The sequence below is a fragment of the Lotus japonicus genome, chromosome 6 (genome assembly GCF_012489685.1).
Source record: "Lotus japonicus ecotype B-129 chromosome 6, LjGifu_v1.2".
Taxonomy (NCBI): domain Eukaryota; kingdom Viridiplantae; phylum Streptophyta; class Magnoliopsida; order Fabales; family Fabaceae; genus Lotus; species Lotus japonicus.
In genome coordinates this window covers 45,190,071-45,209,018 of record NC_080046.1, presented here as the reverse complement: position 1 = coordinate 45,209,018, position 18,948 = coordinate 45,190,071, and the positions used below count along the sequence as shown (strand labels likewise).

The 18,948-nt window shown below is 35.8% G+C and overlaps 2 protein-coding genes across 3 annotated transcripts; both read right to left on the bottom strand.

Moving 5' to 3' along the window:
• Window positions 1-136: 136 nt before the first annotated feature.
• On the bottom strand, window positions 137-6,842 carry LOC130723708 (uncharacterized). Its single transcript, XM_057574833.1, has 18 exons — window positions 6,467-6,842; window positions 6,163-6,350; window positions 5,818-5,922; window positions 5,636-5,707; window positions 5,290-5,437; window positions 4,694-4,776; window positions 4,318-4,373; window positions 3,406-3,542; window positions 3,216-3,309; window positions 3,045-3,110; window positions 2,739-2,961; window positions 2,269-2,370; window positions 1,974-2,059; window positions 1,764-1,886; window positions 1,299-1,368; window positions 1,128-1,219; window positions 886-990; window positions 137-692 (listed from the first exon to the last, which is right to left on the bottom strand). The coding sequence occupies exons 1-18, from the start codon at window positions 6,820-6,822 to the stop codon at window positions 579-581; spliced, it is 2,220 nt and encodes a 739-aa protein (XP_057430816.1). The 5' UTR covers window positions 6,823-6,842; the 3' UTR covers window positions 137-578.
• Window positions 6,843-9,018: 2,176 nt separating this feature from the next.
• On the bottom strand, window positions 9,019-16,691 carry LOC130722545 (heat shock 70 kDa protein 16-like). 2 transcript variants are annotated; one of them, XM_057573302.1, is made up of 10 exons: window positions 16,532-16,691; window positions 14,882-16,183; window positions 14,380-14,592; window positions 13,457-13,552; window positions 13,214-13,357; window positions 12,735-12,935; window positions 12,238-12,384; window positions 12,040-12,168; window positions 11,822-11,952; window positions 9,019-9,550 (listed from the first exon to the last, which is right to left on the bottom strand). In XM_057573302.1, exons 2-10 carry the CDS (start codon window positions 16,049-16,051, stop codon window positions 9,469-9,471), a joined length of 2,313 nt encoding a protein of 770 aa, XP_057429285.1. In that variant the 5' UTR covers window positions 16,052-16,183; window positions 16,532-16,691; the 3' UTR covers window positions 9,019-9,468. The 2 variants fall into 2 exon arrangements, with proteins under 2 accessions (XP_057429285.1, XP_057429286.1); XM_057573303.1 differs by lacking the exon at window positions 16,532-16,691 and adding an exon at window positions 16,398-16,523.
• Window positions 16,692-18,948: the final 2,257 nt, after the last annotated feature.

Sequence of the window (18,948 nt, the reverse complement as noted above, 5' to 3'; positions counted from 1 at the left end):
ATACAGTTCCACAAGTCTCTGGTGTTTTTACCATGAAAATGTAACTACTGTCAATTCAATCCTTTTGCATCCACTACGATGTCTGGGAACTGAGCCATATCTTGGTGGAAATAACATGGTTTAAAAAGGAAAGAAGTAACAAAACAGGAGACTTTCATGCAGCATAATAAAGACCTTAACCCCAAAGCATTATGGTTTATATCATTACATTCTGTGCAAGACAGATACTACAGAAAACAAACGTGATGTATCCATGGTTCAGGTTCAAAATATAAAAATCATAACTGAAAAACAAGATTCAAGTCTAAATTGAGCCCTGATCAAGATTTTAGAAACTGTTGTAGAAACTCTGCACACTCTTGGCAATAAGCATTAACATGGACCTTACAGAGGGTCTACTAGGCTATCGGGCAGTTCGTGCTGTTGTTGCAGGAGCCGCTCATAAGTGCAATAATTTCCAACAGAAACTTCCTGAAATCCTCCAAAGCAGTGATGGAATTTGAGAACAAAGATTTCTTGGGACTTGTGTTGACATAGATGTAAAGAAAGCCAACACCAACACCACTGAAAAGCCATTCTTAATCGAAATTGTCAACTTTGATGGGATTAATATCATCAGCAACATTGAAGTGGCCAATCAATCTTGCAAAGAAGACCATTTGTTGTTCGAGTGTAAACTTTATGTTCTCAGCCTGCATCCAACCCATTACAGCATTCAGTCACTATTTCCTACGTAAACTTCAGTACTTAAAGTAATTGATAACATGTTTGGTTTAACTTCTTTTTCATCTGAATCAATTCTGAAATCCAGAAGCTCCTCACAGAAGTTTCTTCCCATAATTGATTGTAGAAGAGTTTTCAACCGTGAATTAAATCAACATGTACCTTTCGGAAACCATGCTGTTCTCCTTCATACTCAACAAGAGCAACTGGCACACCTTTTTCCTTCACAGCCTGGTAAATCTTGCGAGCTTGTTCTGGTAGCACAACCTGGAACATGCAGAAATTATCTAATGAGCTGAATTATTGATGGTTTTTATTAGATTTAAGAATAGGTTAACAACTTTCACTAGAGTCCTTTAAGCATAAATATAAGAAGGATGTAATCATAATCGCATGTTACTAACCCTGTCCTCCAATCCTTGAAATAAAATAATGGGACAAGAAAATTTGTCAACGTGATTGATCGGGGATCTTTCAGAGCCATTCTTCTCACCTCCTGCAACCAGTTTAATAGACTGAATATAAAATTAAAAATACAAACCAAAGAAATAACAGTTACCATACGGTTGACTTACCAACTAACTTATCAATGTAATGGGATTCAAACTTATGAGTCTCTGCTGTCAACATGTTCACGTCAGCTACCTGTTTGAGAGACCAATTAGCAAATAAAATCAGTTGAAAGCACTATATATAATTTAAAAATCTTTGTTAAAGTTATAAAAACATATACTACTAAACTAATTAAATGGATTTGCGAAAATAGTTTATTAGGTGTAATCTTGTCTTTGTCAAAGAAATGAAACCTAATGACATGTTCAAATATCCTAATAAAATGAAGACTAGACTATTTCTGGTAAAAAGATAAAGAGCCGTTTGGATGCGGACCAAAGAGCCCTTTTTAGAGCATATTGAGTACTGTTTAGTATAGCTCCAATAAACTTGTATCCAAACGGGCTCAAAGTAGATTACTATAATCTTTAGGAAAATGAAATTTTAGATAATAAGAGTGGAACTTTAGAACAAAAAGATGCACTCACACCATACAAAGAAGCACCAGCCTTAAAAGTTTCCTTAAAAGCAAGTGCGGCTAAGGTGGTATACCCACCGGCAGAGCCCCCTGTTATACACAGCCGCTCTGCATCTACCTTTCCACTGTCAACCTAGGTAAGAGATTACATTAGCCAACCGCTTTTATAACAAATTCATCAACAACAAATGCAAGAAACAGTAAGAAAAGAGATAACAACCAAATATTTGGCACAACTACAACAGTCATTGACATCAACTATTCCCCATTGTCCCAAAAGCCGTTCTCGGTAGTCCCTGCCATAACCTTCCAAATAATATTATAGTCAGAGGAACTGAGTTTCATCTTTTTCACAAGTGGGTGAGAACAACAGGCTAAAATAATACAAATGAAATGGTGAATAATATAAATAAGCAAAACTTTCATAGATGGTCCCTACTACAGAAAACAGAGAGGATGAAAGGAGGTATATAATTTAGAACATAATTTTGTGGACAAGAAGGTGCGAAACAAACCAGTGCTTCCACCATAATTAACATCAACGAATGCCCAACCCCGACTAGTCCAGTACTGAATGCTCAAATTTAAAATTCCATGTGATTCAGCAGTTGGTCCTCCTGAAACATTCAAATAAAATAATACACTGATAAAAGTGTCTGTTGTATAAAGTCATCAGAGTAAGAGCATCCACCCGTAACAAGTTCACCAAAAGTAATTAAGTGCAATAAGTGCAGTAATTGAAAATTTTCTTCAGTTGAGAAATTTCAACAAAATTATTTAAAATAAACTAGCAAGGATTTTTTGCTCACAAACAAAGGCTATTGGTTCTCAAGTATCATGTGTGCAGGTCATGAGATATCAAACTACAAATGAATTCTGGGTTTCAGAGTAAAGACCCCAAGCCACAAGTTTTCAGCATCCAAGTGGCCAAATGATTTACAATATGAGTTGATGTGATAATTCGTTATACAAGACAAAGATTTACCATGGCTCTTCAATAATAATGGAGGCTTTTCTCCATGACTGGCTTGGTACATAGGATTAGATGGGGGATAAAAGTATGCATACGCATTTTGACCAGGAACTTCAGTTGGGAATTCAATCAACTCTGGCTTACTGATGTATGAACTATACTTCAAACAATCTGGTGAGGAAGACCAAATAATACGGAACTCAACTGCTTTTGATTTATCATCATCTAAAGTGACCTGAAAAGTAAAAAACAAGAGAGCTATCAGGGGATGCATTGAAGTAACTTGGAAATAGAATGGTGGAGGGAAGAAGGAAGCACCTTGGCCACAGATGATGGAAGAACTGCAGATGCTCCTTCCACATATAGGCAATCATTACCAGAAGTCTGCAAATGATTGCATAATTAAGATTAATATAGTGTCCTAGATAGGAAAGGGATATAAAAAGTTACAATGTTATCTACATCAGTGAAAGGGATATAAAAAATTACAATGTTATCAAGATCGGTGAAAGGGATGTCAAGCACAGTTGGTTTTGAGCCCTGCACATCTTCAATAATTCCAAGATATGACATCCCCTTCTGCCTGCAAAGAAAACCAAAATGTTGAATCAGATGTACCGGATTGCTCAAAAGAAAAGACAAGAGGAGATAGATTTGCAGGGAGGAAACATAGAATTACCTGTAGCTACAAGCAATTAAGTTTCTCTGTTTATGGCTCTGAACAAAATCATAAGAATTCATACCGAAAACCCACAGTGGCCTTGCAAACTCAGCATCCAAAGAATAAACCGGCAAGACCTTATTCTCAGATTCAATCTGTAATCAATTAATGAAGTAAAAAAGAAAGTAAAAACAAATAATTAATAAATTCTGTGACTTTTGCATGTCCAACCAGAAAAAATGCAGTCAAGCATGCTTGCAATTGAATTGTTTGTCACGATCATCTTGTGGTACCAGGGAATCGAAGACAAACAGCAAAAAGGAATAGAATATAATATGAAGAGTAAAATATCAACAAGCTTCTGTTGTTTTATTACAATGGTAGAGATATTCAACCTCACTAACCAAAACGAAGTACAACCAAAGTCTTTCCCCACTAAATGAGTTAAGCTCCATGGATCAAACTACGCTATAATGAGCTATCATAAATTATGTATAATGACAGATCACTTAAATTCAAATTCTTCTTAATGGTTTGTCTATAGTTTTCCTTAGATTCTCTCTACCTCTAATAATTGAACTATCCTTTGTTTGATCTAACCACTTTACTAGAGCATTTATGAGTATTCTCCAAATTTGTGAAAAACTGAAAATAACCTATAAACTGACATTTTCTACAACAGAAGCTACCCCAATTGTTGTCATTCTCAACCTTCTCTTGTTTTGTGCGAATTGGCTCTTTAACATAAAACACATAGTCCCATACAGCATCCCAAGTCTTGTATCTATGCGGTAAATGCATACTTTCATATCAATTTAAAAGTTTTTCAGAGTATTAATGAGCATTTTTTCAATGCAGAAAATCAAAATTTAGTGAAAGCAACAATTTATAACTTATGTCTTGCAGAAATAATTAGCAAAAGAAAATTACCCATTTATGGAGATTCCAAAAACCATTTCCCCTATCTGTGATGAAGAAAAGATCACCTGCATAGTTAAGTTGAAAAATAAAAAATAAACCAGGAGGCAAAGAACAACATAATAAATGCTCCTATTGAAGTCAATTTTAAGCTTCGAATCAATAATATTCAATGAGAACAACATAGAAAACACTAAGAGATCACAAATTAACCTATACCAAAGATCCTGAGTCCATGTATGAACATGACTTGATGTTCTTAAGAAAAACTTGGTCAATAAAACTATATTCTCATAGCTATTGTTAATATGACAGATTTTTGCTCAATAAAAATCCAAAGTTGTTTGCGGGAATTGGGCTGGGGGAGAGGGTGTTTCAAGAAATGTACCATCGGGGGACCACATGGGCTCAGTTGGAGACTCCACAAGTGAAGGATCACACCCCGCAACACAGACACGCTTGTAGATCTCTCTGCATAGAGACTTAATTAAGCTTCAAGTTGAAAATGACATATATATTTAATAAAGAGGAACGATAGTTGAAAACTAGATACAGGATACAAAATAAGACAGAAATGAATGGTGGACAGGAAAAGTCTTATAGAGGGAATAAAATCTATCCATTAGCCTGTATGAAAACCATGCATGAATATGAGTATCAATACAAATAACCTTGAAGTATTAGTGTAATAGTTGAATTTGCAAAGTGAAAAGAAATCAAGTGATTACTTTTCTCTTTTCAGGGAAGCATTATGTGATGTGAGTATGTAACTTAATAAAACATTAGACTGGTGTTGTGCGATTCACAAAAGAACTGAACATCTGCAAAAGTAGCAGCTGCTCATACTCATAGAAAATCACATATTTGAAATGATAATTATGACAAACCAAAGCCCATGTAACAAATGAAAAGAAAATTTCATCGTCACGTCACCTCAATAGGAAACTAATTCTTACAAGTTAAAATAAACAGAGTTATGCTCACCCGTTTTCTGAAATATAGCCAACCCAAAGTTCTGATTTATCCCATGGCATGTTGGGGTGATTCCATTGTATCCAAGCTATTCTTTCACTTTTAGCATCTAGACGTGGGAAAGCATAGAAGTCACTCCCGCCAACTAGTACTTCTGGTTCTGATTATCACAAAATCCAGTCAGATGTAAAATAGTGATTGTATTATGAAATCAGCCATCAAGCAAGCGAAATTGTGAAAATAGCACGACTATTAAAAATCGTTAACAAGTGATAGTGAGATACATATTTGGATTCGGATTATTCATTCAACCGCTTGAGAGGTTAATTAAACTCACAAGTAAGATGCAAATTATTACCCTGAACATCCTTGCTGCCAAGTGCTATAGATACAATTGTTGTAGGTGGATTTAGACTGCTCTCGCGACGATCTAGCAACACAATTATGACCAAATAAATGAATGATTAAACAAGCAAAAACACCGTGCGAATATTATTCTAACATAAAGATTTGAAGATAAACTGATTCTGGACAGCCTACCTTCCCTTACACTAATAAAACGGTTAAACCGTGAATCCAATATTCCATCAGCATAGCTAACTACAGGGCTACCATAATCTGGAGTGAGAGGTGCAGGAGGCACATCTGTAGGGTACAATATAAACAACAAAATATCCAGCACTAATAAGAAAATTGCTTCACAAACACCTTTCAAAATAACATAACACCAAATCAATATTCCTTGATTAATACTATACATGCATATGAGAGTAACACTACATAAAAATCAAAAGGGCTACAAGCAAAAGTGTTATTTCATGTCAATAGTACTAAATGACATTGCTTAGGAAGTATGGATAATAGGGAACAAAATTCGATGCTCACCCAGAGAAGTGATTGATTGCTTGTACAATCTCTGATCCTTGTAGTTTGCAAAAAAGACAGTATCCCCTGAAACAGTGAAAGCACCACCACCATACTCCTGAGCCAATGTCCTCACTCCAAACTCCTTAGGAGTAATATCCACAGGGTCACCACCCGGATTTTCCGGCTCAAGAACAAGAACTGCCCTTCTGAAACCCCAAAACAAGAGTAAATGTCAAATAGCCAAAAGGGTCAACTTGAAAATCCCAAAAGTTTACAACTTTCATCTTTTCTACTTAAAGGGTCAGTCACTCTTTCAGCTTACCCTGATTCGTTTGGACGAGATTCAAGCCAAATGAGGCGGCCGCTGCCATCGACGGCGGTGCCACCGAGCCTCTTGGAAGCGCCGGAGACAACATCGGCGGTGATGGGTGACTTCCAAGAACCATAGGGAGCAGTGACTCTGTCGGAGTCGGTGGTGGTGTCTGTTGAAGAAGACATTCCCTTACTGGAGTTGTAGCAGCAGAAACGGTGTCGTTGATGCAGGGTTTTGGAGGAGAGAAGAAGCTTTGTGCTGAAATGGTGTAAACTGTGAGGGGAGATCAACCTGGAATAGCAAGAGGAAGAAGAAGAAGATGATACACGAGTGAGAGTGGCAACAGCGGATGCTAACGTGGCCATTCGACCATGTTACCTTGGACTTGTCTGCATTTTATTCTTAAAACTCATGATTTTTCATACCATTGTTTTTTTTAGTTTTATTTCAGTACATCAACCAATTCGATTTTAAAAATTTATCGTGTCACTTAATTTAATTGAATAAAAAAGTTTATCTTTCTTACATTCAAGAAATTTTATAGGTAGACGGTGTAAAAAAAAAATTACACCGTCTGTGAATTTTTTCTCTTTTTTTTGACACATCACTACATTATAAAAACGATTTTAAATAAATTACTATAAAAGATAAATTATTTTAATAATATTTAGTTAGGTGACCATGTAATTTTTTTGAAATTCTAAACTATTTTAGAATAACATATTGCTATAAGAATATAAAATTGAATTTGGGTTAATGGTGTAAAAATTTTATATATTCACTCATACTTTTCCTTATTAAATTAAGTGAAATTTTTATCTCTACATTATTTTTTAAGACTAATATCATGGAATAAGTATATGTTCGCACTTTAACTACACTCACACTCGAGAGATAATAAAGAGGGTTAACTAAGTTTTTGGTTTTTGTATAATAGGCGAAGTTTGATTTTCATCTCTCATTAAAGTAAAGTTTAGATTTAGTCCCCAATGTTCGGAAAATACCTTAGTTTTGGTCATCGGCAGAGGTGGTGGTCAGGTGACTGTTGCATATTTCACCGGAGCTTTAGAGAAACATAAGAAGAGATGGAAGAGAATGAGATGTGTATAAATCATGGGCTAGTCAAAGAGAATCCTAAAAGGTGAATTCACACGTCTTAATACATGGTGCATTGAATTTACTATTCATATTTTTCCCTTCTCCAATGGGGACACTTTGCTGCCATGGCCCCCAAGCTTTTTAATTTTTATTTTCTTAAATGCAGGACATATATGTGAGTTGTAGAAATTATTGTAAGCATGTCATATTCTTTAATTTTTGCTCTTATCTTTGATCTTGGCCTGTTAGTCTCACATTTCTGCCTCAGCTGTGGCCACCACTATATAAACTTTTTAGATTGGTAGGATACCAATAGAGGGATTTGTGACATTAGATGAGCCTTATAAAGAGGGAGGTTGAGACTTGAGAGAATTAGAGGCATATTCAGACTCTATGGTCTTAAGCTTTTGTGATGATATTGATTCCTGGGTCAGGAGCCCTCCATGTTTTATGTCTATTTTGTGAAGGAAACCAGTCACCTCCCCAAATGCCAACACTCGCCATATGTCGTATCCTCCAACATCCAACTTTTTCAATTACCTAACTAACATGCTCGATACGATAGGTACTCTTCCAAGTTTTTTTTTGGGTAAGCTGGTAGTAGGTACCCTTCCAAGTGTAGCTAGTTGCATGGCCTTCTTTTTTTTTTGGTCAAGGGTTTTGGGTACAAAATTGGAGTTCAAAGTAGGTGGTTGAGTTTGGTATCCTCATCTCAGCCCAATATTTGACCAAAACAAAATACTGAACTATCACAAAAATTTGTACAATCTTTTTAATCTTTTTGTAAGTGCAACTCTGAAACTATAGCATCGAGCTTAATAATGTTAATATTCTCTCTATATTTCAACCAATAATAACGGAAAAGTAACAAATGGTTTACTTCTTCTAAATTATAAGTTTTTTTTCAACTGTGTTAATAACAAACAAGCTCAAATAGTTGTAACAAAGAAAAAACAAGTTGAAATAGTTTTTCTTTTGGTACATCAGAAAGATAAATTATCCCTGCAGAAATTGATCCCTGTACTTTCCCACCCCAACCCATATGTCCCCTAGCTCTTACCACTTGAGCTATCATTCGGGAAAGTTCAAATAGTCTTAGCTGTTAATAATAATTATTATAATAATGAGAAAAAAACAATCTAGCTCAGTCAGATTTGCTGAAAAAATGAGCTTGAACAATTTTAAAACTTATTGACAAAAAAAAAATTACATGACAGAGAAAAGCTAGAAGTAAAATACAAAAACTTAAAATTTTATTGCTCAACAAATCGAGAGGCAACACCACCTAAAAGATAAAAATGCACTTTTTTCACAAAAAAGATATTATAGAAATTGCCTATTTTTATTTATAGATTTTAAACATGCAATATAAAACTCCTTATATTGTACATTGAGCATCAAACAATTTATATAATAAAGAGTTGTGCTGTGACATAACTATTTATCCTATATTGTGATCATAATGATTTAATTTTCATCCAATATCATATGCTTCAAGCTTCAGACTCCAATACTATTACAGGTAGACCAATCAATTTTGCAAAAACTTCTTTGAGCACAATGCAGAAACAAGTGCCAATAAACTACATACATAATGGACGTATATTTTGTTCTCCCCTTAAGCAGAACCTATTTGATTCACTTGAAAAAACTATGTTGCATCATAACAGATTAGATAGAGTATCAAAATACAACACGCTGGACACCTTGGAAGAACAAATGATTTCACTGATGATTGTCAATGACACCATCTACTTAAACTTGCCTCTTTCAGATCCTCACAGCCTAGGAGGGGAGGAGTGAGAACAAACGAAAAATGCAACTAAAAAAATTTCTATATTTGTCAGATGGTATCAGTGAAGAATACTTGTGTCTTAACTTAAAGTTCAGGAAGTAGCGCCCCATCAATGTATTCATTGATGATTGGAAGTATCAGGCTTGTCTTTGTATTCTGGACTTGGAGAAGCCCTGGATTTCAATATCCGCTGGAACATTCTGAAACCGCATCAAAATAGGACGTTAATTAACACTGAGATAAAACCAAGGGATAATGACATACACAATCACGAGAACAAATGTTTAACACAAGCAGGTATACAATTCAGAAAGATAGCATAATCAAATCCATTGCTATCATATGTTGAATTTTATTAGACATGATTCAATAAATTTGATTACCTAACACTACCAAAATCTTATGAATAGTTATTTTCAGGACCATTCAGTTATGTGTTCCACCGGTTCAGAAAAACTTGGAAGTTTGAATTTTCAAAGATAGCATAATCAAATCCATTGCTATCATATGTTGAATTTTATTAGACATGATTCAATAAATTTGATTACTTAACACTACCAAAATCTTATGAATAGTTATTTTCAGGACCATTCAGTTATGTGTTCCACCGGTTCAGAAAAACTTGGAAGTTTGAATTTACGTGAGAGAAAACCTTTCAATTTGGGTATTGATATATCTATACACAGCAGATGCATATTTTGCTTCCAATTCTAATGATCATAATATCAACAAATCCAAACAATATCAAAACTTACACTCAAGCTGGGTGAAATGTCGACACTTCTACCAATAATACAATACCTATAAGTCAACCTTCTATAGTTCTATGACTAGGAAATCCTACAACTGATTTAAAAAATCAACCATGTCCGAAAGAAGTCAAAGAACCCGTGAATTATCTTAAAATTTCAAACTACTACATCAGAATGGTTATCAGGCAGTAAGATTTTGACTCGACACTGATAGCAAAGGATATATCTAATCTAGTCAAGGTGAAATAATTCAACTTCCCCGTCAGTTTATGAATCTAATCAAATTATGGTTAACATAATTCAACTTCCCCACCAGTCCATGATATACCCATGGGTCTGAATAACGATCCCCTTGATATGGTACAACCTTAACATTTGGGTCCATAGGATTTTTGGTCAGTGTACAATCAGCACTGGAGAGATCATAGTTCTTTTCAGAGATGACAATGCTTGCTTTTTACTAGGCCACCTCAATCCCAAAAATATATCACAAGCAGCTGGACTCCTCAGATTGGAAGTGCAAGAATACTGTCCTTTAACTTTAATGCCTTTATGATAATCAGTATTTATCACCAGTATTAAGTATTAACAATGTATTCCATGTAAACCATGAGGTAGGTCATCAGAGGATGAATCTTGATAGAATATAGAGTGATCTACTTCACGACAGACCATACCAAATAGTTGTCTAACTATATTAAATCATCCAAACAAAGCTTGTAGAGACAATTTATGGCCATACAATGACTTGCACAATTAACAAATGAGATTCACCTCCTGCAGTCCTTCTGACCTTGAGCTGTAACAGAACTGGTTGCCTCATAGATTTCCTCATTCGATCACCATGTAAAAGGCACTTCTAATGTCCGGCTGATACAAAATCTAGTGGTTTATGGCAGCCATTAGCAAGAAAATCTGAATGCCATTTTAACATCTGAATCTAGTAGCCCATTAAGTTATACATGGGATGAGCACTATAGGTAGAGTCTGGATCTTTATGAAGGGCTATAGGCAAGTCAGTAGCATGTTTGGGCAGGCCATAGGAAGGTGACGACAATGGAGCAAGAGATGAGTCACCTGAAGATAGAAAACCATAATTGCAATCCTCCACTCTCTTTCCCACGTTATATCCCAACATACCCTTATTCCTCTATTCCCTTTTAGGGAAAACCATAATTGAAGACCCATGATGAGGCCCATCAAGGTCATGTCAGTGAGATGCAGCCAGAGTGATTTCAGGGCATGATTCACAACAAAAGAGAATAGCCTCTCTGATAATAACTTAAATGTTCAGATTTGCCTGCTAGATAACCTCACAGCCTCATGGGATAACATGCATATATTCACGAGTTACATATCTTAGAATTCGGGTTATACTAACTCTTACAATCTTATTTATGGGTGGTCTCCAATAAATGGATCTAGAATAGGCTCTGATACAATCTTAAAATTTGGGTTAGGCCTAATTCTACCCCAAAAGCTAGCTTAGGGGTGAGGGTTTCTCTACCCTTTACAAGGACTATTTTGGCCATATCTCTCTAGTCAATGTGGGACTTTCTCAACAACAAACAATTCTAAATCCATAAATTTTAGAGTGGGAGGTCCATATATTTTTTCCTATTCCAATGATAAATAAAATATTATTGAAATCCAATAATATCAGCAGAAACTAAAAGTATACACTACTGAAAAGAAAAAAATAAAGAACAAGAATCATACAAGTTTAAATCCTCTGTCCTGCTCTTAATATCACTTGACCATAATATCGGATCAACATTCTTAGGAAAAGAATCTTGTTGTTGCATCTTCTCACTTAGCCACCTCTTTACTTCACTGCATTCATTGATGATCTGAAACAATAAACTCATCAACTGAAAGCTGATCTCAAGAGCAGCATCACAATCACAATAATATTACTGGCCTATTTGTTATCATACCAGTACTTTATCTTGAAGTGGAAGGGAATCTGCAAGTTGGTGAAGATCTAAAATGCACTTTGATAAGTCTCTTATGGCTTGTGTTCGTTCTTCTTCATCTTTATACCGATTCTCAATTGGATCGACAAGCTACAGTAATACAGCAATTGTAAACAAGTATGACAAGGGAAAAAATTATAATAGAAAAGCAAAAATAACCTTTTTCAGATCTTCCAGTTTTGAAGAATAAGCTTGTTCAGTTTCATCATCACCATCCTCATAAAGCCAATCCTCAGTCTCTTGAAGGCTCCTCGATATGTCATCCCTCTCTTGGTCACTGGCAAAGCTCCGATATGTGTTGAAGAGCTATTCAAGCATGCAAATAAATTTAAATCTCAGCCCATCAAGAAAAATAGAACCAAAATAAAATCTTCAAATGTAGGTATAAAATCAATGGAATGAAAAGAGATGAGCCTATAAAGATTAAAATTTTGAGACCCTGCATAGATGAGATTACAAAGTATAGCAGTAGTGAAGCTTGATGAAAGTTAAAGCTTCGGTTCGTTAAAAGGAACATCTAACAGTTTTTTCCTTAAAAAACCATCCAATGGATAAACTATCTATAGTAGAAATTTCTTGTGTGACTGCATAAAACAAGTATCCTGAATCACAGAAATCAGTCACAACTACATCTCACTCTGATATCAAACCTGTACCTTACTCCTCATCTCATAGACATAAGACTCTAAAGTATTCTTCTTTTCTTTGGTTAGCTCCACAGTTCTGTCCTGTTGGGCCAACTGGACTTCTTTTTCATGAGCTTCCGAAATCTCTGCCTTTTCCATTCCACCATAGATAATCTCATTGACTGGCACAGGAAGCCTTCTGTTAGCTTTATCTTTCCTTGTACCATCAGTCTGTAAAAGGGTTCCACAGTATTTAAAATTGTTATTTACTCCAATCATCTATGTGAATCATATTTGGAATTTATCATATTTAAAACTACGACCATGCAGACTATGAAAGGCAAACATGACAGATATGCCACAGAATTTGTCAGAAAAGATTGCATCTTAAATTTATTAAAGTTTTTCATGCTCAGTATAAATTTGCTAGATATATGTTACATCTGAGATCTTCCGCAAAGGAGAAAAAAAAAGTTAAGGTAGAGGGGGGAAAAGATGAGAGTACGTACTGAACTTTGAGGAGATTCACACTTCTTATTTGTACTATCTTCAACACCATTGGCAACTGTCTCAAATGGGGGATCAATATCCATTGGATCAGAATTTGAATGATCACTCACTGTAACTGAATCATCCATGTGATCTTTGATCATCTAAAGCCACAAAAAGGTTTATGTGCATAGCTAGATCTCTTGGAAAAAATCATACGTCAAAACATAAAATGGAAAGATAAAATGTGACTTCTTACTTACTGTGGCTGATTCAATACTGACAATTCCATGCAGATTTAGTAGGACTCTGACTTTAACTGTTGCCTTGCTACCATAGGATCCATCCAAAGGACCAATCTAAAAAGTAGTGAACAAATGCATAAGTACATAATGAGCTGTAGGCATGCAGATAAAGCATATTGAATCAGTACCACACTGAATGATGATCCACAACATATATTTCTCTTTTCTCCTAACACAATAAGATATAGTTTTCTCCTAGTTTGACAACAATAGCTTCCATTGATGTCATAACAGGATATAGTCTCAGACCACTTGGTATTGAAAACTATATCTTATTGAAAAATGGGGCGAGGCATCTATTGCAATGGCCTCAGATCCATTCAAAGTAAATTTTCTCACTTGATGCCAATGACTGACAAGAATCAAACAAAACATTTAGAGATTTTTTTTCGGTGTAGGACAGGTATCCTCCAAGGGAGGCAATCCTTTTTGATTCAGGAACATCCACATCCTGGTGGAGTTAGCTCTCTTAGGGGGGGGGGGGGGTTTCCATCACATTGGGAGAATTTTTTTAATGGACGTATATAGCTTCTAGATAATAGAATATTAGACAACTTACAGTTCAAAAGGAAAAGCTGTTGATAGTGCTACTGACAAATATCTATCAAATTCCCTCTCCGAGGAATTTAAACATTCTATATATAAAATTAAAAAGTGAGTACCCGAACAGAAAAAAAGAACATGTAAAAGCTCACATAGCCTAACCAAAAACAAAGACCTCATATAGAAGCTATACTGCATGCCTTGCATGACACACACAAGGAAATCAAGATAGGAGAGCTAAGACAATAACTACTGAGAAATGGGGAATGTTGAGGAAAATATAATATGTGCACAAGATAATTTTAACTGCACGTTAGCCAAATGTTCTATGGGCATACCGTGAAGGAACTGATTTTTTGCGATGTCCCGAATGGTAGTTCGTTTGGAATGGCATAGAAGACTTCTAAGTGGAACAAATTAGTTCGTTGAAATGGTAGGACTGTTACACTCGGAATGGGTTGGCCTTTTGGGAAAAATACACCATTTAACTCTGTAGAAATTGGACCTTCATCTGATGAAAGTCCAATTGTAAAAGGAATAACATCCTGGACCTGAACAAACATGAGAAATAAATATTAATTCTGTTGAGAGCAATATGGCAAAAGAGGCATATGAGTCTACATCTAATGAGAAATCAAAATAAAAGAAATCCTATTTCACATGAAATAGGACAAATAGCAATGAAACACAATCCAAAAGTTGTAAACCTTGTAAGAATAAACCTCAGCAACAACTTGGTTCTAAAAATAATTACATTTATAGGATTCCACAAACCCAGTTCTAAACTGCAGTATATAACATAACATCGGATAAATAGACTTACGAAAAGTATACACAAACCTCATATTCTCTCACACGGTATATGGGACTAAGCATTGCACACTGTAGAGCGCAACCCCGAGCTACACACTCACTTGCATTCAGCTTCCGACTGGGCTCTCTCTTGAATAATTTAGTTAATAATGAGCCTACAGCTGGAACCCTAGAACCTGAACCAACTAGCTCAACAGAAGAAATCTTCTCCGCAGTCAAGCCGGCATCAGTCAATGCTTTGCTGCAAGGAAAATAAATTTTCTTCACTAATCCTGATGCCAGCTTCTCAAACTCTTCCCTGGTGATAAAGCCCTTAACATCTATCTCATCCATCAAACACTCAATAGTCAGAGGTGCCTCTGCATTTGCACTCAAAACTTTCTTTAATTTCTCACAAGCTGCACGCAGCCTAATACATGCTCTGACATTAGAATACACGTCAATGCCGTACTGTTCCTTAAATTTTTCAGCAAAATGACAAAATAGAACCTCATCAAAGTCCCTTCCCCCTAAGCTCATGTCAAAAGCATGTGAAAGTATCTTCACTTGCCCAAACTCAAATGCTGCAATTGAGACCTGAGTATCACAGTGACCAATGTCAATAAATGCAACATATATTGGACCTGAACTGTGAAAACTTGTTTTGTAGATTCCATAACTGAGGGCAGTAGCAGTACAATCATGGATCAATCTCAAAGGCTTCAACCCAGCAATTCTTGCTGCATCAAGATATGCCCGTCTCTGCAAGTCGGTAAAGTATGATGGGACCCCAATAACACAATCCGAGACAGGTGTCTCCAAATCATTTTCAGCCAAAGTCTTCAAGTGAGCAAAGAGCATGGACATTATTTGAACTGGGGTAAAGGTATGAGTCTCCTCCAAGTATTTCAATCGAATCAAAATGCCACCATCAGGGTCTTCAAAAGTTTCAACAGGGAGCATTTTCAGATCTTTTTCCACATCAGGGTCCGTGAATTTCCTGCCTATCAGTCTCTTCACTTGAGATATTGTGGACTTAGGATGCATCATAGCAGAAGCAGCACCAGCAGACCCCAAAAACCGTTGCTTCTCGCCGAAGCAGACCACAGCAGGGGTTTCGCGTTTACACTCATCATTTAACAAAACATCAATCCCACGCTGCTTTGCCACAGCAATGACACAGTTCTCATTGCCAATGTCAAACCCCACAACACTCATCTCAACTCACTTTATCTTGCACCAAACTACAAGCAAACCAATTCCACTATACTTGACCAACACCACAAAAAGCTCCAAATTTAACCGGATTCCACAAAATCAACCCATAAACCTAGACTTCATCATAAATCACTGCAATACAAAACAAAAATGGACTTCAAAAGACACATCAAAGTGAGAAGAAATCTCCATCATCAAAATGAAAAGCGCTAACAAACTGAACTCTATCTACTCTAGCTGATAATTCATTAGATTATTCATCAGATGCAAGCCAAAGCAAAATTCAATAATGGGAAAAAAAAGACCAACCCATGAAACAAAATCCTATTTTTCTCCGAAGAATTACCTCAAACTCTCAGAAAAAAAATAAGCGGGTCAAAGGGGACATGTTTTGATTTTTAAGAGGAAAGTCACTGATGATAATGACGAAAGATTGAAGCAATCTGAATCGAATCAAAAATATGGAATCATGGAATATACCTAGTCAATGGTTGAATCGAGAACCATTTGGAATTTCTTGGCGCAGTTGGTGAAGAAGGAAGATGGACAGTGACAAGGGAAAGATCTTTGCTATGATTCAATGGCACACACAAAGCAAAGAGTCCATGGGTTTTACGGAAAGTTGAAACGACGGGGCATTTGGTAATAATGGGTTTATTTGGGGTAATATATGTGAAAGTGATTTTTCAGATATACCCTTAATTGACACTAAAAGTAACAGTCCGAAATTGATTTTAATGTCGCCCTTATTTATTTTCTCGCCACCTAATTTATCGGTACTTACATGTGTGAGAATCACTTATACACTATACTTATAAGTGAGGAACACAAATTATACATTATGCACATTAAAAGTTCAGAAAAGAGGTGGATGGTGATGATATATATATATATATATAAAAGGATGAAATTGAAATCAATTTTCTTTTAAAAACTCTAAAATACCCCATCAATTTAAAACAAATTTGAATTCTTTCAGACAACATGACAATATCTAGTGGAACGTTATGTCTATATATCTTGACAATATTTAAATGGTCTCGCATATTTAGTACATATGAAGAGAGAAATAGACATAAAAACTTCATACGAGAAAACATGAGAGTTTTTATGAGAGGATCCGATCCATTTAAAACACATCGTCCTCTTCTTCTTTCACATTCTCACCTCTCTACCATACTCTTCTTCATCCTCATTTTCCGGAGACTCAACTCCCTCTCTTCCCCTTGAGCTTTCTCTTCCATATTCAAACCACACTTGCTGCATTTCATTCACCAAGTAAGTTCCCTTCATCCCCATTTTTTTTTGTGCATTTTCCCCCCTATGTGTTGCGAGTGAAACTTCATCTTACCGAATTTTAGAAATGGGTGGTTGTTAGAATATGAAAAAGATATCTCATAATATCTTTCTTAGAGTATATTAAAATACTTTTGTCTTATATTATTTTTTAGATTGATTTGTTTCTTAATTTAATTAGAATTATGAGTATTAAGTCCCCAATGATAGTTCAAGTGGTAAGAGATGGGGACATATGAGTTGGGAAGGAAAAAGTCTAGGGATCAATCCCTGAAGAGTGTAATTTATTTTTCCATTGTACCAAAAAAAAAAATTATGAGTATTAATTAGTTTCTCATTTAATAGAAATTGTGAGTCTACCCATTACTATTTTTTTTGTTCCATCGGAAAATCTACCCATTATTATAAATATGAGCAAACGTTTTATTTTTTAATTAAAAATCAATGAATTAATTATTCATGAAAAAAACTCTGGCGTACTTTCACTTCCATTATCTTCTCTCTTCTTCTACCTTTTTTTTTTTTTGTATTGCTTCTCTTAACATGGTGTCAAGAGCAGGTTTGATCATTGCCACAACTTCTGTAGGTCCAACTCCGAGGTGAGTTGGAGTGGTGGAATAGATGCATGCTTTTTTGGTAGAAAGTGTCTACCGGTGTAACTTTATTTTGAAAACTGTGTCTCATCTTCGATTTCTCCATTTGTTGTGTGTTTCCTCTCAGCAGCACTTCTTCCTTTCTCGACCACGTAGGCGTTTTACAACAGCCACCGCCTCTTTACCCCATCGATTGACTCCACCACCCCCGATACAGGGGTCTCCTTGCTCAGATCAGTTAGAACCCGAAGCCAGGTGGTCATAAACCATTGCACGCGCCTCCACACATCATCCTCTTTGCGTGTAAATCACATCGATGTCATCTCCTTCATCTATCTTGCGCAACAGCGACATATTGAGGCATATGATCTCCTCTCACGGTGGCTCAAGGTCGCAGCCCTGAAGGACCTGAGGCATATGAATCAAAAAGTGATTAGGGGCTAGAAGAAGAACGTGGAAAGCCTACTTATAGGTAATATATACAAAGGGCCTAGGACTTCATTACACGTAGGACACAAGCCAAAGTGATATATCATACGAAGAAGAAGGTTGCATCATCTGCATGCACCTCCACTTCATAGATTATGATATTTGTTTACTTTAATTTTGGATGATACTTTGGGACAATGATGTGTTTAAATGATTGAGTATAATATATGATTTTGTAAATGTTTTAGATGACATAAATAAATAGTATACACATATATGTGTGTGATCTTATGATCTTGTTCTGTACTAGGGAATATCTTAGGTAAGAAAAGTACACTCAGAAAACCCTAGCAGAGCTCAAATTAAGACATGATATAATAAAAGGAAATATTCTCCTTAAATGTCATCAAAGTTGTCAGATACAAGGTAAGAACATCCCTTTTATAGTGGGTGAGGTCAATCATCTAGATTATTCCCATATTTGGGTCTTTACAAACGAGGCCCAAATCCCTATACAGATAAGACAAATCCAAAAGAATCTTCTAGCTGCAAATGGGACCACCGGTAGAACAACAGGCC

Bases quoted from the DNA above. Each gene is read 5' to 3' on its own strand.
- LOC130723708 (XM_057574833.1), bottom strand. From the start codon at position 6,822: ATGGCCACGTTAGCATCCGCTGTTGCCACTCTCACTCGTGTATCATCT. The intron at 1,887-1,973 runs GTTGTTATCTCT...TCTCTTACCTAG, and splicing joins GTAGTTGTGCCAAATATTTG to GTTGACAGTGGAAAGGTAGA. The intron at 1,369-1,763 runs GTGAGTGCATCT...TCTCTCAAACAG, and splicing joins CTGGTGCTTCTTTGTATGGT to GTAGCTGACGTGAACATGTT.
- LOC130722545 (XM_057573302.1), bottom strand. From the start codon at position 16,051: ATGAGTGTTGTGGGGTTTGACATTGGCAATGAGAACTGTGTCATTGCT. The intron at 14,593-14,881 runs GTTTGTGTATAC...ATGTTTGTTCAG, and splicing joins ACCGTGTGAGAGAATATGAG to GTCCAGGATGTTATTCCTTT. The intron at 13,358-13,456 runs GTAAGTAAGAAG...TTGTGGCTTTAG, and splicing joins TCAGTATTGAATCAGCCACA to ATGATCAAAGATCACATGGA.